This window comes from Electrophorus electricus, chromosome 20, assembly GCF_013358815.1.
Source record: "Electrophorus electricus isolate fEleEle1 chromosome 20, fEleEle1.pri, whole genome shotgun sequence".
Lineage (NCBI taxonomy): Eukaryota > Metazoa > Chordata > Actinopteri > Gymnotiformes > Gymnotidae > Electrophorus > Electrophorus electricus.
Window position 1 is genome coordinate 12268338 of NC_049554.1, and position 25000 is coordinate 12293337.

The window sequence follows — 25000 nt, forward strand, 5'->3', positions numbered from 1 at the left end:
ACACCGCACATGTGCACACACACACACACACACACACACATGAACCACACACACACACACACACACGCACACCCCACACACCTCACACACAAACACATGTACACGCACACAGAAACTCACACACACATAAAAATCCAAACTACACTTAAATGGTACCTAAAGTGTTTCCTTGCCCGTCCCCAGTTACAGGCTCAAACATGGCTACAAGCTACAGACACGACTTCCAGTGCTTAGTGTTGGTGAAGCCCCCAGAATACCACCAGAGAATTGTTTCATAGTGAATACACAGTATATAGGAAAGATGGTTCAACCTGAGTGAAAATCAGCAAAGACAGTTAACATCATAAAAACACAAGCCAGTGCTAAATGGTTCCCATTCACACCACCTTCAGGAATCTACCAGCTCTGGTGTAGGGAATCAGTTCCAAACGGCAGTAGTTTGGGTGATTCTCTGCTCTGTGTGTGTCCCCTACAGAGGTCGTGCTGCTCGGTTCTGACCCAGGAACTCAGTCAGCGCCTCAGGATGAGCAACACAAAGAGAGAACAGGAAACCTCAGATAAAAACAAGGCCTAAATGTAGCCTCCTTCTTCACTGGACTATTCCCGTCTCCTCAAATAATATAATGTCTCTTCTGATGCTTCTGTTGTGATACATATTTTCATTTTTACTTTTAGGTAAATGATCAAGTCTCTCACTTCACGGACTAGTATTTTAAACCTGTAAAAGTTTAAAAGTTTTTAACATAGAATAATATTAAGAGTGAATACTTTAGTGTATATGGCATACAAACTCAGATTAATCAGATTAGTGTATGAAGAGATTCTAATCAGATCTTATGACAGCAAGGGGAGTATTTCAGCACGGATCACATTAATTTCAGTATTTCAGTACTGATCACATTAATTTCAGTATTTCAGCATGGATCACATGAATTTCAGTATTTCAGCACGGATCACATGAATTTCAGTATTTCAGTACTGATCACATTAATTTCAGTATTTCAGTACGAATCACATGAAGTTCAGTATTTCAGCAGTGATTATATGAGGAAAAGTCTTCTTGTTCTAATATTGTGCAGCTAGCGTGAGATGTTTTTCTAAAAGCACCTCAGAAGTAGAAAGAATATTCAGATCATTTTAGCTTGTGTGGTCAGAGATGAATTTACACAGTTCAGAGATGAATTTATACATTTAAAAGATTTTAAAATATATATATTTTCAAGATATCAAATGTTTAAGAGTAAATACCAGACAATGCTGTGAGACATTATACTATAAGTGGAACATTTATTTACCATTTAAATGCATCATTTGAAAATGTAATTTTCCCAGTGTCGTAAAACGCATTTACAGCAACAGGGAGGCAGGCGTTCTTGCGCACTGTTATTAACGAAATAATAAACATACTTTAACCAAATATTGTGGTTGTATAAACTCCATTACAGAACAAAAGCTGTGGTTATCAAAGAATGTTAATTATGCGCCTGCTTGCTAACATCTGATGACACACAGTATTATCTGATTATTTAAATGTAAACAGACACTGTGATCTTAATGAATTCATTCACATGTTAATATGAATACACAGCAGTCCATGAGCCATTTGGTCCCATCATTAAGCGAGCTTTGTGGGATTGCTAATTGATTTCTTCACCCACTGTAGGCCATAAATGGCTACATTGATATTTTATATGTAAAGCAAACAAACACAAATTATATCCACATTTATCTTATATAGTTTATATAGTATGTCCAGTGTACCATATTTTCATGGACAATATAAGATGTTTTTTGTCTAAGACACTGTTTTTCTACACATTCTTTCTACAGTGGACCTGGGGTATAGACTCACTGGTTACTTTATTTGGAACACCTACTTTGCACCTAAAATCACTCCCTACTTTAATAAGTACACCACAAGCACACACACACACACACACACACACACACACATTGCATTATACACAGCACTAGGGGCTGTGGCCAAACAGATCCCAGGAACAACATTTAGCAGATCCCAGGAACAACATCCGAGATCTGCATCCAGAGGAGTGTAGAGAACAGCTATTATTCTACGCAGCACCCTCAAGCTCCCAGGCCTCCGGTAGAAGAGCCAAGCTTGGAGGTCAAAGGAGACCTCCAGGAGGTGTTTTGAAAGCACATCCTCTTGCCGCCTGAGCCTTGCGTTTCTCTGAACAAACTCCTCCAATGCGCAGCGTGATTTGTGCTGTTACCGATAACTCTCTTGGTGCATTAATCATTAAAACAGAGGTGTCTCAACCACTGAATGAACAGCGAGTGACATAAGAGGGCAGACCTACGTTTCCAGTGATGTCACTCATGAACATGAACAAAAATGGAGGCCTCTTCAATACCTTCCGAACAGACATGACGCCAGCCTGCACAGAATAGTAAGTGCTTTTTACTAAGTGATCCCAGTCTTCAACCGGTGGCTTCTATATGTGAGATATTCCGTAATACAACAAATACAGGAGCATGCAGAATGTATCTTCCATACATTTATTTTAACACTAATGCACCTGGCATCGTGCTAGTAAAAGCTATTGCTCTTTGACCAATGAGGTCTCGGCCCATCGGGTCATGACCCCAGACCAGGACGCGCTATTTTAGGCATGTGGAGAGTGAACACCAAGGTCCCCTCCCACATGGGGTTAAAACCTGTTACATGAGCATTCAGGACTTTGGAAAGCACACAGTCTTTAATAATGAATGAGCATTAGATCAGGCATGAATTAGCTGGATGTGCCAACTTCACCCTGGACACACCACCATTCACCAGCCCTGTCTGCTTCTTCATGAAATCACATGCCAGGCCAATAATTTCTACTTCTCCTGTGATGGCCCAAGTGCCGCAGGGCAAGGATCGCTCGACAGAGACAGACGTTTATTGACAAACATTGACGACATCAGCACTCACGTCTAACACAAACGGTGAACACAAACACAGGCAGTGAAACGATGAACAGAGGCACACACATGAACTCTAACAGCAACAATGAATAACAATCAGGCACACACTAACAAGAACTTATTAACAAGTTCTGATTATTGCTGCGGGAAGCTTGATGTGCAGAGCCGTGCACAATAGACCTCATTTTCACTCGTTTTCTAACGGAAAAGCGAGAGGCAAAGTCCGCATAAAACTGCGAGGTCCGACGGTTGAAATATATTCCAGTGGGCTAAAAAGCAAAACAAATGTGGGATCAGCCGTGGTTGAGCATTAGCTGGGGGCCAGTGAAGGAGTCTGGGAATGAGAGTAAGGAGAAGACATCGGCCTGAAGCTAAAGCACTTCTGCGTGTGGCCGTTCCGCTAGCTCTGCTCCGGGACACACAGGACCACCGCACAGTGCTCAGGACAAAAATAGACTGCAGAGTCGCAGAACATACAGAAGTCCTACATCACATTTGGGGACTTACTGATGTGCAGTTGGGCCAAAGGTTTATCCAGACACTGTAGTTATATACTCCTGCCGAGCACCGGGGACATGATGGATTAGAAATCCTTTCGATGGAAATCGAAAGGGTAAAATGGGAAGGAAGACAGGGTTAGAGGGTGGGTTGCTGGGTATTTTTATGTTTGATAAACTTGAAAAAAATAGTTGTATATCTAGCATCTTGGGGCAATAACAGTTAATGAATGATGCTCCTTCACCTTTGCTGAAATTCGGACAGATACTCGGTGGGAATAAATGGAATATCTGGTACATGGTGTATTCCTTTGGTTGCTTTATTTTCTTGCATGGTAATTTTCCTAAATGTTTTCCCATAACCCCCTCCCTTTGGTGAACGTGATATAGCAATTAGATTATAGAAGGACAGAGGCAAAAAAAGACTACAGCCAGCGTGACCTCTGAAACTGTCACTGGGAGAAATTCAGGCCATTACCTCATTTTACATATCACGATGTAACCTTTTAGCGCAAAATAATTTAAAGAAGTAGTCGGATACAATCAGGTGATAACCAGTTTTCTCAACCGGTTGTTATAAATGAAAACTGTCAGGTTTATGCGGTCCTGTCATCACTAGTCACCTCTCAATTCACACGATCCTCCTCCAACTGTCTTCATCAGACATTCCCATTGTCTGCAACTGGGTCGATATCGACAGGTCGCTTCTTCCCCTGAAGGCCAAGGGTAAACTTGATTTTATGTACTTACAAAAGGTCCATTCGACACTAGAATCCAAAATAACCAGCTCACAAAATATGCAACCAGCCCTCAGATATTCTTTTATCTTTAACTGTGCAGTGAGGTTTACCTACTGCATAGGTGTGACTATAGGCTATCATTCATTCTTCAGCCAGTTCTGTTCTGAAAAAGGAATGTATACTCCCGCCTTTGCAGTAGGCGCACCTAATAACCTCTGTGCACAGTTAAAGATCAAAGAATTTCTGAGGGCTGGTTGCTGGGTGCATATTTGAAAGCTAGATATTTTGGATTCTGGAGTTGAAAGGACCTTATATGACTGATAGTAACCGGTCTTGTTCAAAGTACAATTGTGTTGTCTTTCATTAATCTCTTTCATGAATAACCTGATTTTAAAAAAGGGGTGTTGTGTTTGTAATGTGTTCATGAGTGTCTGCATAAATGGTATTTGAATGTATTCAATGCCACTGACTTCAAAGCACCGAAATGGTGCTGTCAGGTTTGTCGGAATTAGACAGCTTAATAATGACAAGGGTAAGCCAAACACAGTCGAGGGTATAATCCAGATAACAAACATATTCAATGAGTCCAATAACCAGAACAGCAACCAGAATAGCAACTAGGGACTTGTGGGTAGTGTAGTGTGCCTTGTGCGGATTTTGGCTGGAAGGTGTGTTGGACTATGTCTTATAACTGACTGTACAATGCAAAGCAACCTATATGTACAACTATAGAATAATATAGAGTCTAATAATGTGAATATTCAGTCACAGTTGCTGTCAATATACATTTAGATACGTTTATATATTTTTATTTCACCTTCACAAGGGCCTTCCCTATAAGTGCCTCAGGAGAGAGCAACTGTCGTGAATCGAGAGTCAGAAAAACATCACTGTGACACATTACCTGATTATCTAAACATTATGAATTGCATATGAAAAGCATTATGAAAAGTCACTTCCAGTTAAATGATCTCAGTTTCTCTAGAAGGCCTAGTTCTGCCATAGTCGAACACACGTATAAGGAGCGTGCTTTTATGAAAAGCAACACGTCCTCTCATTTAAGGATACAGCGGATGACGGCAGAAAGTGTGTTGTGCGAGGAGGGGGCCGCGACAGGAGTCGGCCTACCCCCAGGAGTGTGTTGTGCGAGGAGGCGATGCATCACGTCCTGGTTCACCTGATAGCGATCTGGGTGAAAAATGTCTCCCGCTGGGCTCCATATGTAATCGCAATCATATTGCTAAAATGTTACAGTAGTTCAGCAGGTGATGTATCTGATGTATAACCATTCAGTCGACAGGGACGACATCACACCTTCCATTCCTAAGACCATGTGAGCTTGGTTTTCAGGACATGGCTCAAACTGGCTCACGATCATCTGGCAGTATTGAACAGAGACACCTGATTTCAGTAGAGCAATGTTCTCATTAAGGGCTCGTTAATTAGCAGATCATTTACGTCGGGTGGGGGGTGGTGGACAAGACAGCAATCCACTAGAGAATTATGGGTACCGTGACACAGATAATCGTAATTGTTTCAACCTTGTAGAGTGTCTTCTTGGGAGTTTTCACGTGGGTCGACAAGGAAGTGGACAAAGTCGTCTACGTCCGCGTGTTCCTTTTGGTGGCTGTAGGCCAACATTATTAAGCAGAGGTTCTGCCATGTCGAGATCATCTAACAGAAGGTACAAAACTCCTCGAATGCTAAACATCCCTGCTTATCAGCTCTGTCAGCCTCCTGTGAAATAGACACAACATAAAAGTGAAATGAGGTCAAACTGAGAAGAGGTCTCTAAAATGTGGACTTAAAAGAGCTTTTTTTTAGTAGCAGTTATGAAGGCAGTAGGTATAAACGTTGACACAAGAGATTAGAGTTAGCAAAGTCATCCCCGCATTATGGGCAAATGCCCTCTGCTCATGGCGAAATGTGTGGTCTCCCCTTTCGGCCGTCTTGCTGATAACAATTTAATTACTTAACAAAAGCATATGAAACTTCATTAAGCTTGTGGAGGAAGCTGAGATTTCCAGAAGAAGGTGTGTGATCATCACACTTACACCAACCAACCCTTCTCAACCCTTTAGTCTGTGACTTGTCTCAAACGTGCAAGTTGTATTTCTCGACAACTCCTGAAGTAGAGATCTTGTGTGAGAACGTGAAGGATCCCCCATCCAGCTGCCCCCGCATCTTGAACGTTTCCCTGTGAGCAATAAATATAATCTCCCTGAAACAGCTGCCTCACGTTCTTCTGCGGGAGATCAACGTTGAGCTTGTGGAGAAGCTGAAGAACTTCCCCAACGTTCAAGTTCTCATGACTGTTTGTGTTGACCTCAACCACCTGCAGATAGTCAATTAAAAAAAAAAAAAAACCCTGAGATGTTGCATGAAGGTCCCTGAGGTCTAATTACAAAAAATACTACTACTCTAAAGAGCGAGAATTGTTTGTTTCTGCAGGCTGTAATACCTCCATATTTAATTGTATTAACTTTATGTTGTATGTTTAGTCCTTGTAAGGGTTTTGCTCCTGTGAGCGCTGTCTCTTCGCTGTCACCTTGCTGATGCCCACCGTGAGGTATCTGAGGCCAGTGATCCAGGTGCGTGCCTGGATCATCACCAGATTGTGTTACTCAGTTTTATGTGATTCACATGAGAAATGTGTAGTCTTTGGATGCAAAGATGTCACTGATTGACGGATGGACCTCTCAATCAGATTACACCGTTACCTCTGATGGGTGGGGTTGTGCCTGTATTTAATAGGTCACTGACAGGCAGAGTGGGAAGCTGTGTTTGCTCGAACAGAGCTTGTAAAATAAAAAGTCAGTTCGCAAGCTTCTTTATTGTTGCTGCGCAGTTTTTTTGCGCTTCATGTCAGAAATGTGTGATCATTGGGTGCATACTGGGTCCTATGGGCAGTGGTTAACGTACTCGACTTGAAGGTTGACAGAAGGTTGCCAGTTCAAGCCTTTCCACTGTTGGGCCCCTTAACCCTCAATTACTCAAGTTGTGTTCAGTCATAATTCTAAGTTGATTTGGATAAAGGCATCTGGTAAATGTAATGAATGATGTTAGCGTATGTCAGTGCCAGTGTTGAGGTCATTGTTTTGTTCTGCGCCGTCGTGTTTGTGTATTTACTGTTCAATATCAGCAAAAACATAAACCTGGATAACGATTGAAGAGGTTTCGCCTGTGGCCGAATGTAATGCAATACTGTAAAAATAACTCTGTGCTGGTGATACTAATATTACACTTAGGCCTATGTTTTTGTTTTTTCCACCATTGATGTCTTTCGTCGATGTTCTGGTGTAATTGATCTCATAGTGTATATGGTTGTTTGTACATTCCCCTGAACGGTTTGTGACGGTCTTAGATGTGAAACGAGCACGTGGGAGTCACACGTGCGGCCCAGTCTAATCTATGGGTCCGAGTCCCTATTTCCATTACCAGCACCTTGGCTTCTCACTTCAGAGCTCATTATAACAGTAGCCAACTATTTTTAAAAGAAAGATCAATTTTTGCTTTATTTATGCAGGTAAATATTTTAAATGTTGACGATACTAGATAACATTTTATATCATTTGCATGGTCAACTATCAGCACTATACTAAATTCCCTAAAGAGCGTTACAAGTTCTCCAATCGGTATTCATTTATAAATTCACCAGTATACTATATTACTTGTTATAGAAAGTTATGTTTGGTAGTTAAGGCTAATAATCAATTATTTAAAAAACAGGCAACATTTCTAAGGAATCCACAAACTCTGTGTTGTCCTGGCAAGACGATACCGATTTGACCTGTTCTCCATCTCGGCGTCGCAACAGCGCTTCTCCTTCCGCTGGGTGAGATGGAGCTTCGGGCCACAGTTTGGGTGCTGCCATCAAGGGTGCGTGTTTGACACACTCGCAAATGTGAAGGTGGCCAATGTGCACGCGGGATTCGGTCTGACACGTTAGTCCCTACAGTCGGTCCCCCCGCCCCACACCACTGTCCAGTGCTGGTTCTGCCCAATATTCCAGACTGTAATCTTATTCTCCGTAACCATGGTAAGCGCGAGCGCTGGAGTTCCGGTCGAGCAAAAGCTGTGTGGGGGGAAAAAAAGCCTAATCACCAAACACTTAAATAATACTTAAATAATACTCTGCTTCTATCGTGACACACTTTTCTGTAATTAAGTGAAAATGGAGACCAACACCAGAGTAATTGTATTTTTGTTTAATGGGTATTATATGCAGAGAGAAGAAAACGAGACGGGAAAAGAAGCGACATCAAAACTAAACCCAGGACAGGAGCGCGGGCGCAGTACCAGCTCGCGTGCCCTCGAACCCTTACACGGGGAGGGGGCGGAGCTATAAAAACCAACAGTGACAAGCTAACAGATCGCAGTATACAGAAGGGCAACTAGAAATTCACCCAGAATAAATAAGTAATGTAAGGTAAAATATACTGTAAAACTGAACAAATCCGCTTCAGTCTTGATACAAGAGGACTAAGAAAAAAGTAGAAGAAAAGCATCAGATATTATTTACAAAACGTCAGTTATCCATTCGGGGTTTCCCTTGAGAAATCGTAAAAGTTGCTTTGGTAGATTATTAAAGTGAGTTCCCAATGAACTGGAATTAACCAGAAATATAATCCTCTAACTCCCCCCCCACATTATATTACACGAGTTCTATACGCTAAATGCCCTCTAGATGAAAATGTGAGATTTTGCTTTCTTTTTTTGTTTTAGAATAACATTATCAAAGTCTCAAACGTACAGCATATATTGGTTGAGAGCAAAAGCAATAATTCTACATTAACATGTAAAGCAAGCCAACATATTGACAACTATCTTATTTACAATAATTATCCTCTATCGTGCTATAAGTGGTATTTACATACGTAACAAATGTATGAAAATGCTCTTTTAAACCTTTTTAAACTGTCTGAGATTTGAAAAACATCAGAGGGCGAAAAATGCACAGTACGATTCTTTTTTCCCAAAGTGCAATCTTTTTTTTTTTTTTTTTTTTTTTTGGTAGAGTAAAAAAATATATATTCATATTTTGTATATAAGTAGAAATGTTTCTTTCTTAAACACTTTTTTTTCTTAAAGAAGCCCTAGAACCAGTGACTTTAAAAATGGACTTTTGAAACAGAAGTGCGTGTGTTCACGCCAACGATCAGGTATCCGATGAAGCGCCTTCAGTCCTCTGGAGCGAATGTGTGAACAGCAAAGTCACCAACACACTCACCGAAACTCTACACAGCACTACTCAGTTCAACAAAGCACGGAAATGTACCGAGTAAAAAATAATACTTGGAAAAGATACTGAAATTAGGGGAGAAAAATATGGGTTTAAGTCCACAATAATAACAGCCAATACTATAAGTATACTAAACAAGAAAAGCAAGGAAATAAAATTTTAAAAAACAAAACAAATTTGTATGTTTGTTAATATGAAAAATCCTGCCTGCGACATATGTGGCAATGCCGCACATGCAGGTTATTTGGATGCAACAAAAAAACCCAAACTGAACATAGATAGAAGCGCCGTAATTATTAGGGTATATAGTGAAAACAGCGCGTCCTGTGGATGTTCTGTCTTTGTAATACCTACATGTCTACATGTCAGTGGCACTAGCAGGTGCTCTCTGCTACGGTCATCTCGTTCTCGGAAAACAGTTTTGTTTTCCATATATTTTCAAGTATCTTTGTAAATGTTAAATAGCTTATAACAAAATAGATTCCTGGGATTAGCTAACTATCGGGGCGTCGGTCCCAGCTGGCTGTGCCTTCCTGGATTGTGGTCTCCTCTGCGCTGGCGGGCATCCGTGCAAAGCTACTCTGCTTGCCCTGCTTGGATGGTGAAGGTAGGGGCGTGGTGTGCCTAAGCCACGCCCCCTCCCATCTCTGCCGGTGCTGTTCATGCATGATTCTTTTTGCCTCTGTAACTGCCCACAGACGAATAGGTAATATGCACGTATTTGTAATGTCGTTAAGAATTGTTTGAATCGTTTATCTATTCTGCTGCCGTAAATGTTGTTCTTTCTTCTCCACATGCTCGTTCTGTCCGTGAAAGCGGCTGGGGGGGAGGGGCGCTTACGAGCCGCCCTCGGCCTCGGCCCGCCCGTCGCGCTCCGCTTTGGGGCTGCCCTGGTGCAACTCCTGTTGGAGGCGACGCACCACCCTCTCCAGACTCTGCCGGGCCTCCCTCTCCCGCTGGAGCTCCTCTCGGAGCTGCTCCCGGTCGACCTCCGCCTGCTGGAGCTGCACTTGAAGCTCCTCGATCTGAAGCACAGCGCACAGGGAGAGCAAAGGTCACATCACAAAATATGTAAATACAAAAAACCCCCCAAAAAACCCCAATAATAACATATTTATTCTCAAGCAATTATAATAACACTGATCTAAAAGCAACAATGAACCCCGACCGATGACGCGTCTAACCCTGGACAAAAGTCAACCTATGGCACGGGCGGGACCGGTGGAGAGGATGTCGGGACTTGCCTGGGTGGAGTATGAGGCCCTCAGGCGGCCTGCCTCACAGGCCCTATCACACACCCGCTGCTGCCGCTCGCGCTCCAGCTCCCGCCTGAGGCGTCCGCTGGACTCGCCAGCGTCGCGAACCTTCCGCTCGCACTCCGCCCGCAGGCGTTCCATCTCTTTGCGCAGGCCACGCCTGGCCTCCACCGCCTCGCGCAGACGCCCCTTCTTGGTCGCCCGCACGAACTCCAGCTCCTGGAGCAAAAGCAAAAACAGGGATGGTCACTCGACCCGCAGACGAGCCTCGAGTCCGGACCGGTGGGAGCCCAGGACGGTGCACATTCTTGCTCTGTCCCAGTTTCCAACGCACCTAAATCGAGCGGAGGAGGAGTCCGGATGCCAGGCGCGGGCGCGCTGGAGCTGGACGAGTCAGAGCAAAGCTGTGGACTGTTTAGTGCGACCCGAGGACAGTACAGGCACTAAGATTACAAGTAAGACACTAAATTACACGGACCATGATGCATGTGGAGCGAAGTGTGTCCCATACAGGATGGGTTTTAAACATTTATGCCAGGGGTGTCCAATCATAACCCATAGAACAAGCATACGTCAGTGGTTAAAGTGCTTGACTAGTACTCAGAAGGTTGTGAATTCAAGCTTCACAGCTACCAGGTAGAGAAAGACCCTTAAACTTCAGGTACTCAAGTTGTGTTCACTCAGAATTCTAAGTCGCTTTGGATAAAAGCATCAGCTCAACGATTCCGCTTGTCACGATCTTTAAAAATGTGAGGGGGGCGGTTTTGCGTTCGGTGTGTCTTCTGTTGGCGTGGGCAGACCCTCTGCAGACGAGACTGGAGCCCTCATAACTGTGATAAAGCAAGTTGGGCGGTGTCTGGGCAGCATCTGGTCAGAGCGCGTCACTCTACCTGCTCCAGGCTCCTTTTGGCCTGCAGGGCTGTAGCGAGCTTCTCCTCCTGACGCACCCTCATGCGCATGATCTCCTGCAGGAACCTCTCCCTGGCCTCCCTGGAGCTCAGGTCACTGTACAGTGTGTGGCGTAGGGCCTCCAGCTCCGAGCAGGTCACCGCCATGCCAGCCAGCCTGGCCTCGCTCACCTCCGCTGGGCTGGGCGCCGCGGGCAGGGCCCCTGGCCCGTCACCCAGGGAACGCACCACTGCAACGGCACACGCACGGGGGTTAAGGGAGTTGATTATGAGAGGAACGCAAGTATGACAAATATACTGCGATACACCAGCGTTGACGTTTGACGTTTACGTGTGTACTAGCCGTTCCTGAAATTTACCAGCAGCGGTTCCTACTGACCCCTGCTGGCCAATTAGGGTACTGGTGCAGAAACACCAACGCTATGTAAACTTTTCAACACAAGATAACTAGGTCACAGGCAAAATTAATTAAGGCTGATTAATTACGTGGTTATAATTTTAGTTATGATTAATATCAGTTTTGCATATAACAATTCCGTGCTTAAATATTAAAATAATTCACTCATATCCATCAAACTTAGAATTTTAATAAATGTACAGGAGTGCGAATATGCTGAAGTGATTGAAATACACAGACGATCTGAACCGTCTTCCAATGCCAGATTTCTTCTTCATCTCCATGGTGCCTCCCTCATGCGACTCACCCTCCTCACAGTTGTCCACCTCGATCTCGCCGTCTGAGCTGGACTCGTCATGCGGGGGTTGAGGGCTGTGGGTTGCGGTCTGCGTCTGGCCTTCTCCAGATGGCCCCTGCTCGGCCAGCCGTGCGTCGGGGGCTGTGTCGTGTCTTTGTGTGTAGGGGGGCGGAGCCTCACCAGGGGTGGGCGGAGCCTCACCAGGGGTGGGCGGTCTGTTGTGGCCTTTGGGGAGGGATCTGCAGATGGAAATGAGACGATCAGAGCACATTAAAGACGTGACGGAGACAGACAAACGAGCCGGGCGGGAAGATGAACGGCTCTCTGTTCGTCACGAGCGAGGCGTGGGAGATGCGTACCGCTCTTGTTTACAGTTGGGCGGCGCTCTCTCGGCCGAGGGGACCCGGGGGGACCACGGGCGGAAGGCAGACGGCCTCTGCTGGAACTGGAGCTGCCGGAGGTCCTGAACACAGAGCAGAAGTGGGCGGCGGCCATGTGAGACCACCTTTCGTCTCCGTGACAATAACCCTAAACGTTAACCGCTCCCGCCGCGGGAACACCGAGACCGCCAGAGACGTGGTAGTCCCACTAACCTTGCCCGCGGCCAGAGTCTGCAGCCAATCGGTTTGCTTGTCCCTGCCCTCTCCCGGAGAGTGGGAACGCTCACGTTTTGACTTCTTGGTCGGAACAGGACTGTATGCCTGCAGACGGGAGAAACAAAAGAGAAACCAAACGTAAGCGCACTCCAAACATCTGAATGCCACTTTCAGGGACCGCCGCAAACATCCGAAACCAAGTATGAGACAAGATGCCGCCCCGTGGAGAGAAAGATAAACAGACAAACTGAAAAGAAAAGAAAAAAGGAAAAAAAAAAAGACAGGACAGGTATTCATTCGTTTGAAAAGCTTCCTGAGAACTGACAGGACTCAACGCACATCAAAGGCAGGCGTGGGCGATGCCTCTCTCCCTCGGGCTCCTGCTCGCCATGTGCGGGAGCCCCTCCCCTCGGCGCCAGCCACACCTGCCCGAACCTGCGCTTCCTGCCTCGTGCTCAGGAATTTGCGCTGGGGTCGTAACCGGAGAGCCCCCCGTCGCAGGGCGGGAGTTGAGAGCCGGAGAGTGGGCCCGGCTGCTGCGTGGGGGGGGGGGGGGGGGGTGGAATGAGGTCAGCTGGAGGAAGAGGAAGAGCAGGGTAGCGCCCTTCCCACTCTGGCACACTAGAGGGCGATGTTGGGTAAGCGACGGGGCCGTGCTCGCTCGCTCTCTCTCTCTCTCTCCCTCTCTCTCCCTCTCTCTCTCCCTCTCTCTCTCTCTCTCTCTCTCTCTCTCTCTCTCTCTCTCTCTCTCTCTCTCTCTCTCTCTCTCCCTCTCTCTCTCCCTCTCTCTCTCTCTCTCTCTCCCTCTCTCTCTCTCCCTCTCTCTCTCTCTCTCCCTCTCTCGCTCTGTGTTTTTGTTTCCGACTTCCCTGTGCAGTCCTTGCAAACAAACGCTATAAAAATCTGCTCTTGTTATCACAAGGCACAGGGGGCATGTGACTGTGGCTGTCTGGAGCCCATCCCTTCAGCACAAATCACACACTACTACACACACACACACACACATACACACACACACACACACACACATACACACACACGCTCTCGTTCTCTGTCAAATCTACTGAAGTTAGCAAATAAAGCCTTGTATCAGTAAGAGCTGCGCACACGTACTGAAACATAAACACACACACACACACACACAGGTTGGCGGCGTGCAGTTAAAGAACCCTTCATCCACCGTGCAGCTGTTTAGAGGGAGGCCTCTCAAAGGACAGACGTGCCATGGCAGTTTTGATTAAACAGGCTCGAACATTCCCATAGACACCCAGCACTGTGTCGAGATGGAGCTCCGTTTGTACTCCAGACACACTTACACACACACTCACACAAATATGCTGTGTGAGGCACAGACCAGACTGACCTCTGATCACTCCACCCCTCCCCCCCAGTCTTATCAGGCCCCGCCTCCCGGGGGGGGGGGGGGGTGCATATCTCTGTCAGCACACTACAGCCAGGCTAAACCAAGCCCTGACTCCGGAGCCACGCCTCTAGGGCACTTTGCCCACCCCATCGGCCACTGCCTGTCTGCTCGGGTTCCCTTCTTGAAGCTGGAAGTTCCAGGAAGAGCTCAGACAAAACCCAGACATAACAGTCTCCGGGCCCCGCCCAGCCGCAGGTGCCAGCGCAGGAAAGATACGCAGACGGACGCGTGACGAGTGTCCGACGTGTCCACGTGCGCACGGCATACCCACGCAACAGACTGGAGGAGGGCGCACGCAGGGCCAGGCCTGAGCACGGCTGGCGCACACAGCGAAGACGTAACCACACACACGCGCGCGCACGAGCGCACACACCTCACAGGTAAAACACACACAGTCAGCATCTGAGGTCTGGCGCGGGTCATTGTGCTTGACATGTTTGTTTTGGAATAGGAGGGTGACTGTATGAGTGAATGAGTGAGTGAGTGAGTATGTATGAGTGAATGAATGTGTGAATGAGTAGACAAATGCGTAAGAGTCGAGAAAGGCAGTGAGTGGCTGTGTGTGAGAGTGTGAATAAGGCTAGAGTACATTTCCTCTGTGTAGTTTGCTTTGGCTGGAGGTGTTGTGGGAACTGAGTGTGGGCGGGTGGAGGTGGGTGGAGGTGCGGGTGGAGGTGGGTGGAGGTGTGGGTGTGGGGGCAGCACACAAAGCTACAGGAATGTGTGTGAAGGCCAAGTCCAGCCTCCTCCTAAAGTGGCCATTCACACACACACACACACACACACACACACACACACACACACACACACACACACATTCACTGCTGTACCCTTTCAGCAGCCTATTGTGCCAGGCTGCTTTGAAGACGCGTGACGAAGAAGCACTTCCCAGCAAGCATGTGTGGCAACACGCACGCACACACACACACCCTGAGGGAAGGATAAGATATTTGCATGGGGACAGGAGATGCCACAACACTTCACAGAGCTCCTCCAAGCCCCAGCCCACGGTGGGTGGTAATCTCTCATCCGCACGGACGCCGGCGCACGGTGAGATGAGTGCGGCGCTGGGTAACTAAAAGCAGACACACACACACACACACACCTTCGGGGCAGTGTTCTTGGCTCTGTGGAGGACGCCGTCTCTCACAATAGAGCACGGCTCCAAAAAAGAGGGAGTTAACGACGTTCACTGACGTGGACGGGATGAGGAGGAATGAGGCTGTATGGGAATAAGACCGGAGAGTAGGTTCTCCGAACAACTTGGCTCGTTAGGCGAAAAAGAACTCCGTTAATAGCGGTTGTTAACGGACTGTGTGGCTGTGGCGAGGAGGCTCAGCTGTTCCCTGCCACACGGCGCTAGCCGCTAACGCACAGCCGGGAAGGAGGCAGGACACACGTAACTCTGACGCACGGAACGGAGCTGGCACTCTCCTGGCTTTGATCTCAGTTCAGTGTGAGAAATTTATGTTTCAGTGTTTGTTAGACTTTTGTTTTGTTTTTGTTTTCTTCCTGCAAGCTACGTTTTACAGAGCAAACTAGCCCATGCCTGTCTAGAGAGGTGCAATGCATTATGGGTATGCTTTTTTTTTTTTCTTTTTTTTTTTGTGATGCTACTCAGATATCTTACTTCTGAAACAACTTAAAATAGAAAGAGGGACCAGGAAAAAAGAAATTAAAACCCAAACAGTGTGTGCATGTGTGTGTGTTTCCACTGAAGCCTTCCCTGTAATCTACCATTCAGCTGCAGTTCGCTGGACCCTGTGCGCGTCGTCTCCCCACGCGGAGTGCCTCACACAACCCCCGGCCTAACGGTCCACCTTGTAGCTCTCCGGTGAGAGTGTCCTGACGTGCAACGACAGGACACAACAGAACAAACAAGCGTCCTGTTCCAGGCCTCTTTCCTGTTATCAAAGTCTTGTTTGCAGTGCATAGATGAGAGCCGGTTTCCCCTCCGCCGCGCTGAAGGGCATGCCGCCTTCGCCCGCCAGCTGGGCAGAGACCCTGCTGCACACGGTGTGTGTGTGTATGTGTGTGCGTTATATTAAACTATGCGGTCACCCGGTGACAGCTGGTATGTGCTAAGCTGGTGGGTGTCGTCTGGAAGGGTCCCTGGCTCTGCGCCTTCTGGACAGGGTAGCTGGGGTTCACACTGAAGTCCTCAGGCCAGGCTTCTGGGTTCCTCTCCCGGGAGCCCCGCTGCCATAGTGGGAGGAAATGAACAGGTCTGGCGGGGTCTCCCGGGTGCAGGGGCAGGGGCAGAGCAAACACGAGAGTGTCTGTGTGGCGAGGACAGTCTCGGTGAGTAGCAGCCTAATTGGATTGTGATAATAGTCTTTGGCTTGGTGACTTCGAGCAGAGGGCGATTTTTACGAGCCCTTTACACACACGCGCGCGCGCGCGTGCATACACACACCCACACACACAGGCTTTGGTAACACTCAAACTAAAGGAGTCAAATGAACATGTTGTGCGAAAGTGATTCAGCTCGAGTCTTAATGTCTACCGCTAGCATCTGTCTGCAGCTGCTGTCTAGCAGGGTAATCAACATCTTCAACACACACGCACGCCAGTGTTAGACACATTGCACACGCTAAACACGTTAACGCGTCCCATCAGCGGATCTGTGATCGAAATCTTCAAAACGAGCGCTGGCGTTACACACGTTACACGCTTGACACAATGCTACACACGCGCGCGCGCGCACACTCTCCATGTACTTTCTGCTTCTTTTCCTGTACTGAGAGACAACGGTGCAGGAACAGCTGCAGTGACCCCTGGAGCCCGAGGAGGAGGAGGCCCACGACCTTCGCTGCGTTCTAATCAGGCTGAAAGGCACAGGGCTGTCAGCTGTGCTGGCCCACTGCATGTCACTCTCAGAGCTCCATACGGCCTCTGTAGTGTCTAATAAAACCCCGGTTTTGTTCGCGTCTGAACACCAAGGGCAGGCGAGCTGCTCTGCTGGTCAACGGCTCTTTCTTCTTGGTCTTTGGACTTTTAGTCGACGTTCCCTGAATTGGTTCTTATGGCGTCCGAGGGCCACACGCCCGGGCAGAACAGCTGGAGTTTTTCTCCAGGAGCGTACTTGCTGATCCACACGCACACGTTACACACACACACACACACACACATGCACGGTTCTTAAGAAGCCGTGGTATCATATTGGGTAAGATGTAGAATGAGATTGAAAGGGACACAGTACAATCCCCAAAACAGACAACTGTTCTAACACCTCCCTCTCTCTCTCTCTCTCTCTCTCTCTCTCTCCCTCTCACTCTCTCGTTCTCTGGAGTTGGATACCATCAGGCCTCTGGATGGCTGGCCTGCTCTTTTTTGTGACTGATCGGATCAGCAGATGGCCCTGCAGTTCTCCTCCACAGAGAGCGTGGGCTCGCCGAGCTCCGCCCCCTGTACTGTCCCTGGCCAGCGGGAGTTCCAGCCGAGCCCATCGATGATGATGAGCATGGTGGTCATGACGATGATGGCTGCGGAGGCCTCGCGGCGAACGGCCTGGTGCAGTGTGGGAAAAGTCACACAGAGTTCGGACTGGGCCGAAACGGAGCCTCGGGGTGAAGCTGGCCAATCGGCAGGGCTCTGGGTACGCCGGGGGGGCGGGGTGTTAAGCGCAGTAGACCTCTACCCGCGCACGCTAGCAGGTGGGGCTTTGGCACGGCGGCGAGCCGCAATTGGAGAGTTTCGGTTGCGGCGGGCCAATCGTGCGCACGCCTTCTCTTTTTGTTCTGTCGTTGTTTTGTAGTTTTTCGGAGTCATTGCTCTAGTCAGTATGTGGGGGATGGGGGGTGAAAGAGGAGATGAATGCCAAGGAGAGGGGGAGGGGGGGGGGGTGGAGAGAGGCGGAGGGGCTGCTAGTCTCGAGAAAACCTGCACTGAGAGGGTGGGGTCAAGTTAGGGTCAGCATTTATGATCCTGGGGTGATGTCACAGCCCTTGGAGTGTGGGTGATAAACCTGTCCGTCATTTACGGCCCTCCCATCGCCCCTCCCCCTGCCCCGACTGCATCGCAAAAGGCAGTGTGGCGCATCCCCTGGAAGAACGGCACATTGGACACTGAGAGGACACCCTACCCACAATCCCCTGGGGCCCAGCAAGGTACCCTTCAGCAGCGAGGCCATTCTTTGACCTCCGCTGGTTGGCAACGCGTCCACTCGACACTGCTGGTAAACACTGCGAGAGGAGCTTATGGAAAACACCAGTTTCTATGAAACATTCTAACAGGAGTACGGCTCTGGGGGGTGGGCTCTAATTACGGCCCGATCTAGCCAAGGCTGGGAACGTATTTATTTTAACTTTTCTCTGCTTTTTACGCGCAGCCACACTGAAAGGCCAACATTTCCCCAACGTACATCAAAACAAACAGAACTGGGTCTGCAGCGTTGACCCCGGAGGGCCCGACAACAGGAAGCGTCAGAGTACGCGGAGGAACGAGGGATTACGTGTGGCTAAAAGGGGAGACAGAACCACCCGGGGGGGGGTTGGGTGCACGCAGGGCCCAGTGATGGATCACTTTTCCATAACACTTGCAGGCATCTGAGGTTATTAGCACAGAGGCAAGAGTTGGACACGGAGTCTCTGAATGGAAAGCGAAAGTTTTTTTTGGAAAATCCCCTCTTTGTGCTTTCACGTTTTTCCGTTTTTGCGCGACGGGAACGCTTCCGTGATGCAGGCGATTACAAAAAAAAAAACGCCTCAGCGGCATTCAAAAGGGATGCGTGTTCTTCTGGAACAGCGAATTAAAAGGCGGGAAAGGCTCGCAGCACTTCCTGTTCATAAAATGAGAACCTCGGATCATTTCTGTGGCGCTGATAACGGGCAGAGGCTGCCTGACCGTGCGCCAAACCTAGCAGGACGTTTTTAAAAACCGCATCAGATGGAGGGTGTGACACATTATTTCATTCACTCCGTGTGCCGTCTGCCTCCTGACCCTGGGAGTTCCTGGAATCGTCTTTTTCCTGGACCGATTTACGGCGCTCTTCTGAAATTGAAGGGGCCAGTGTTTTTCTCCATAGCAACCACATAACAGTGTGAGCACAGCTAAGCTCTGACTCAACAAACAAAACTCAACAAAACACCAAAATTTGCTGCGCACTGCATGCCAGGGTTTTCCCCAGGCTCGACCCCCTCCCTGCAGCCGTTCTGCGGCAGACGTTACCCCGGTCCGGGGTCCGGGGCCTGGTGTCCGGGCCCGGTCTCTTAAATGTCTCTCTGCAGCTGCCTTCTGTTAAGCCAGCGCCCATACGTAATCAGCCACTACAGCATCTGTGAAATCACTCACCAGCCTTCGCCATTGTCTATGAAGGGCAGCACTGCAACCGAGACTCAGACCGGTTGCCCCAAAGGCGACTCTGAGAGTGCCCTACAGGCAAGACTCTGCGGGTGACCTACAGAAAGGACTCTGAGAGTGCCCTACAGGTGGGACTCTCAGAGTGCCCTACAGGCAAGACTCTGAGGGTGCCCTACAGAAAGGACTCTGAGAGTGCCCCACAGGTGGGACTCTCAGAGTGCCCTACAGGCAAGACAGCACTGCCAGCCACTAGAGGAGAGAAGCTGGCCCAATAACAACCCACGGCTGAAGCACAGGAGAGAACAGAGCGTGCTGGCCAGTGTGTTACATAAACGTCTCCTGAGTGTGTGTGTGTGTGTGTGTGTGTGTGTGTGCGTGTGTGTGTGTGTGTGTGTGAGCTGTGAGGAGGCCTTGCTCTGTGTGTTAATGAGTTCAGAGAGACCGAGGCAGAGGGATTAGGGTCTGACGCCCCTGCTGTTGACATGGTGTTAGCGTGTAATCCACTAGCTTCCTCCAGCTCCAAACCCACACTTCTCCGCCCGATCATCCGCCTGTCCCTCCACCCATATCCGTGCCACAGCCTCCATTAACACCAGCGTCCACCTGGGATGCTGGGAAGAACTGAAAGTGCCTGTTTGAAATGGAGTGATTCATACAGATTGACTTGTACACACTTCACGTTGAACAACGTTTGGCTTTGTGAATTTGGCCTGGGAACTGAAGTTAAAAATAAACGCAGATTATCACTCAATTGGTTGTATGCAGTGTTACTGTATAAGGCCATGAAGCCATTCTAGCCAATACACACACACTCACGCATGCATACAGAGACACACGTTAACACAAACGCAGATTAACACAAACACGCACACACTTACGTATGCAGGCTCACGCAGACAGACAGATGGACAGACAGACAGACAGACACACACACACACACTTATACACGCAGACTAATGCAGACAGACAGACACACAAATTAATACAAACACACACATACACTTACGCACGCAGACTATTGCAGACAGACAGACAAACACACACGCACAGAAATTAATACAAATACACACACACACACACACACGCATGCAGACAGACACATAAATACACACACACACACACACTTACACATGCACAAACAGACAACCAATGAGAGGGAATGAGAGCAGCACAGGGTGAACACACACGGCCGTTCAGCAGGAGGGGAGGGAGGCCCTGCACAGGAACTCAATAATAACTTTCAGCAGTCTAGCCAGGAGGCTGGAGGGTCAGACTTCGGCTGTTCCATCCTCTTGCCTGTCCTCCCTCCCTGGGCCCCGGCTCCTCCCACTGCCTCAGTCTGTGTCTGCGTCTCCGAAGAGCTAATGCATTCTACAGACAGCCCCGCTCTCTTAAAGAAACACACACCACATTTTTCTCTCCTGAACCACAGCCGTTGATGCAACCGCTACCTCGGGACACATCGTTATTTTCGCCCTTTACCCCTCCGTTCTCGGACCAGTCGAGAGGCTGTGACATGACACAGGCAGAGAGGGAGTGACAGACAGCTGAAAATATGTTAAGAGCTCCCCAGTAAACGGCTCGATGGCGGCTTCTCCCAAACGTGCCTTTGATGTGCGCCACGGCGACCGGGAGAGGCGCTCGTCAAGTGCACTCGGAGGTCGCGGCCATGGAAACGCGCCCCAGGTCATTATCATGATAATTATCGGCGTGCTCCGGCGAGCGGGGCTAGAGTGCTCGCCGCGTTCCAGCTCGTAACGCCAAAGCGTTACGGCCATCCGAGAGGGGCACGCAACGGCGAGGAATCTAGCCGCCCTCTCTGATAGAGAAGGCCGCGCTCGGGAACCGGCGGGCTCAGGCCAAGCCCTGCCTGGGCTCCCCCGTCTCCGCCGGCCGCGTGTCCCCGTATCCTGCACGACGGCTGCGGCCCCGAATAAGCGCGGCGAATCGGGAATGGATGAGGAGGCAGAGGGAAAAAAACCTCCGATAATGAAAGTCTCACTTTCCTGCAGTAGGCAACTAAGGATTTGGACAGATTTAACCGCAAATCTCTAACGCGACGTCTAGCATCCGAGCGGAGAGACAGCGTGGAGCCGGCCTCTCCAGCTAAGTAGAGCAGTATACCACAGTGAGGAAATAATTAAAAATTTAATGGGTTTGAGTGACACAGAAACCTTCAAGGGCGTGCCTGCCAAACACAGTTTTCTCTTTCTTTCTTTTCTTTTTTTTTTTTACATTTTTTCATTCCTCCGGCTTCACTGTTTTGTTTTTTTTTGTTTTTTTTTCCCCCTCCCCCACACAGCCGGCGCAGTGTGGGGGCGGGGTGAGGTTGGGGTGCGGTGGCAGCTGGAATCTCAGACGGTCCAGAGGGAAACCGGGGAGAGAAGCAAAGAACCGGCAAACGCGGTGGGAAGGCCGTGGCCGCTCCCGGACAAATCGCGTGACTGAACGTCGGCGCGGTGAGTCTCGTCCCGTCGGTCGTGCCCTCCAGCTGCCGTCTAAGACGGCGCTCGAGGAGTTAATGCGGGCTGAGGCTGGAACCGCGGAAATCAAGGTCTGGGGATTTTTTTAAATTTTTTTTTTCCTGAAGGAATCTGGGCTTGATCAGACTTGAAGACGTCGAACAGAGGCGGCAGCGCAGAGATAAGACTGTGGGGCAGACGCGGAGGTGAGGAAGTGGAGCATTAACCTCCAAAAAACCTGCGTCTGCATGTTCTCCCAACCGCATGGAGGGCTGCTTCTAATTGGCCCAGACTTCAAAAGTCACACGGCGGCTGTTCAAGAGCGCCGACGTTTATCGGGAAATATCCTTTGGGCTTTAATCCCAATCCGTGCTGCAGATAAATAAGAATCCTTACGTAATTCCCCTTTCGTAATCCTAATTTTCTCGCCTCGGAGATCGTTGGGTTTCTTTGAAGTGAACAGTTGACACGCGCGATGACGCACGGCTACACAGAACTGGTCCGCTTAGTCACGCCTGAGCCAGAACTCTGCGCCATCTGTGTGACTCACGTCTGGTGTGGTGCCCTGGTCCGCAGGACTGCGTCCGTGGCTGCGCGCTAGTCCTGACGGTTTACGGAGCCGGAGAGGCGTGGGGGGGTCAGAGAGGCAATGAACTTCTGACCCATGATGTAGTGGGGCGGTATGAAAGGAAGTCTGGCAGCATAGGGGGCATACAGAGGGCATCTTTGAGCCTGTGTCCGAAACCCCCACAACCCGTCTTGGCCCTAGAGGCCGTAAAAGCCACAGTAAAACCCAAACTTTCGAAGTCTTTTATAGCAGCCAGATGGTGGGGTGGCAGGCGGGGGCGTGTGGGTGGGTGGGTGGCTTTTTTGTGGGATTCTAGTGCTCCGGCACCTCTGCATAGGCCTCCCGCACCAGTAAAACCAGTTGACCAAGGCTACATAAAGCCAACACTCACAAAAAGACCCCGACGAGCAAAACACAAAAACGGCCTCCGAGCAAAGGCCAGGGGTGGGGCCAGCGAGGGCCTACAGAACAGGGGCGGGGCCAGCGAGGGCCTACAGAACAGGGGCGGGGCCAGCGAGGGCCTACAGAACAGGGTCGTCGCCCCCAATGTCCTCGCAGGGGCAACATAATGAAAGAAACAAAGAAATAAACAAATAAAAGACCAGAAAGATTTATGTGCCGCACATTACAAAAAAAGACTAAAATGTAAAACAACCACCACAAAGTGCAGATTACCACCAGCTATTAGGAGATTACAGGAAGAGCCGAACGCTCTCAATGAGACCAGTATGGCACGAAGGTTGAGAGTCTTGTCTAGGTGAACACTGCGTCACTGGAATTCCTACAGTCGTGTGTGCTGCTTGCCTTATTCATGTGAGGTCATGCAAATTCTGGTTTGTTTGTTTTTTTTTTTGTGAATGAATTCTTTACAAAATGAAAACCTCCAGCTATCCCATTTCAGTCTACAGGGATAGTTTCCACAAAGAAAATGAATATGGTACACACACACGTACGCATACGCGCGCACACACACACACACACACACACACACACACACACACACACACACACACACACACACAACACCTGTAACAGTAGACTGAGGAAAACTGAAACGAGTCCACTCATCCTGTTTTCCAAAAGAATAAACAAGGAAGCTCAGTTGTATGATTCCTGCTGGAGAAAAAGCCATCCAAGCGGATGGTCTCCAATCCCAATCCAAGCGGATGGTCTCCAATCCCAATCCAAGCGGTTGGTCAACCAAACCCAATCTGTCAGCTGCCATTATCTTTAGCTTCGCCGTCCTATGTGACCCGGGCCCTGGCCAGAGCGAGGTTCAAAGGGCAACCCCGCCACAATAAAAGTACGGATCAATCAATGTATCCTGCTACGCACTTATCAATTTGAGAGCCTGGCCGCTCCTCCCTAGAGTCCTCCCACCTCACCCGTCGGTCATTTACCCCCACCACTGACCAGAGCCCACCATGTCATTTACGTCGCGCAATTCAACCTGACCTCACTGCGACCCTTCCGGAGGCCCCCGGTGACTGGACGGGTGTCAAGGCTGGGGATTGGTGGCTCGAGGAAGTCAGTTGGTCCCTCAGAGCCGAATCCCAGAGTCCTCCATCCCTGCCTCCCCTTGTACGTGAACGCATTGCTCGGACTTCCCGGTTTTAGTGTGCATTTCTATGGTTACCAGTGGCCATGTGCCAAAGACAGGATGGCTTTTTCCTTTCCAAAGGCTGCACCTGTACAAGTCGAATTAAAGCACAGCCAAGCCACCTTGAACCAGCGTCACATTTTGCTTATTTGGCTTCTGCCGGTCTGTGCCATTATTCGCGAGTATTTAAAATGGAGGGAGATGGATGTGTGTGTGTGTGTGTGTGTGTGTGTGTGTGTGTGTGTGTTGGGGGGGTTGTTCCTAAATGTGCTCTCTCTTTCTTGAGCAGAAAGGACAAATGCATGTTCAGCAGGTTTTCACCAGCCAAAGTATGAACAGAGTAAGACAAACAGATGAAAAAGGGGAGAGAGAGAGAGAGAGAGAGAGGGAGGGGGAGAGCGAGAGAGAGAGAGGAGAGAGAGAGAGAGAGAGAGAGGGAGGGAGAGAGAGAGGAGAGAGAGAGAGAGAGAGGGAGGGAGAGAGACAGATTGAGTGCAGTAAGGTGGAGCAGGAGGAGGTTGGCTCTGCTCCGTGTGCTCCATCCTCTGTGCAGTAAGCTCTGTCATGGCGACAGCGGTGAGGATTTCAGAACGACGCCTCTTTGGCTCAAGGTCCAAAAATTCGACAGGGAGGCTGTTTGCATTCCAGGAAACTTCTACCGCTCGGAGAGGCTGCAGTGCTCGATTTCCGCGCTGAATGCGAGCGTCTGCGTGGGCACCGCCGTCCCGTCTCCGGTGGCGTGGTGGATCCCGGGCCTGTCAGGTCGCGACCGACCTTGAGC

At 49.0% G+C, this 25000-nt stretch overlaps 2 protein-coding genes across 2 annotated transcripts in view; one reads left to right on the forward strand and one right to left on the reverse strand.

Moving 5' to 3' along the window:
- si:dkey-183j2.10 (probable glutamate receptor) overlaps positions 1-1417 on the forward strand; it is a 6919-nt gene extending 5502 nt beyond the window's left edge. The window contains exon 10 of the mRNA XM_027003018.2: positions 476-1417. Within this exon, the coding sequence (XP_026858819.1) occupies positions 476-574 (99 nt within the window). The 3' untranslated portion in view covers positions 575-1417. The remainder of the gene's footprint in view (positions 1-475) is intronic.
- A 6944-nt stretch (positions 1418-8361) lies between these two features.
- skib (v-ski avian sarcoma viral oncogene homolog b) overlaps positions 8362-25000 on the reverse strand; it is a 27418-nt gene continuing 10779 nt past the window's right edge. Inside the window, exons 2-7 of the mRNA XM_027003130.2 lie at positions 12863-12970; positions 12629-12732; positions 12279-12508; positions 11557-11804; positions 10655-10885; positions 8362-10435 (exon numbers count right to left, since the gene is read on the reverse strand). Of these exons, the coding sequence (XP_026858931.2) occupies positions 10247-10435; positions 10655-10885; positions 11557-11804; positions 12279-12508; positions 12629-12732; positions 12863-12970 (1110 nt within the window). The 3' untranslated portion in view covers positions 8362-10246. The remainder of the gene's footprint in view (positions 10436-10654; positions 10886-11556; positions 11805-12278; positions 12509-12628; positions 12733-12862; positions 12971-25000) is intronic.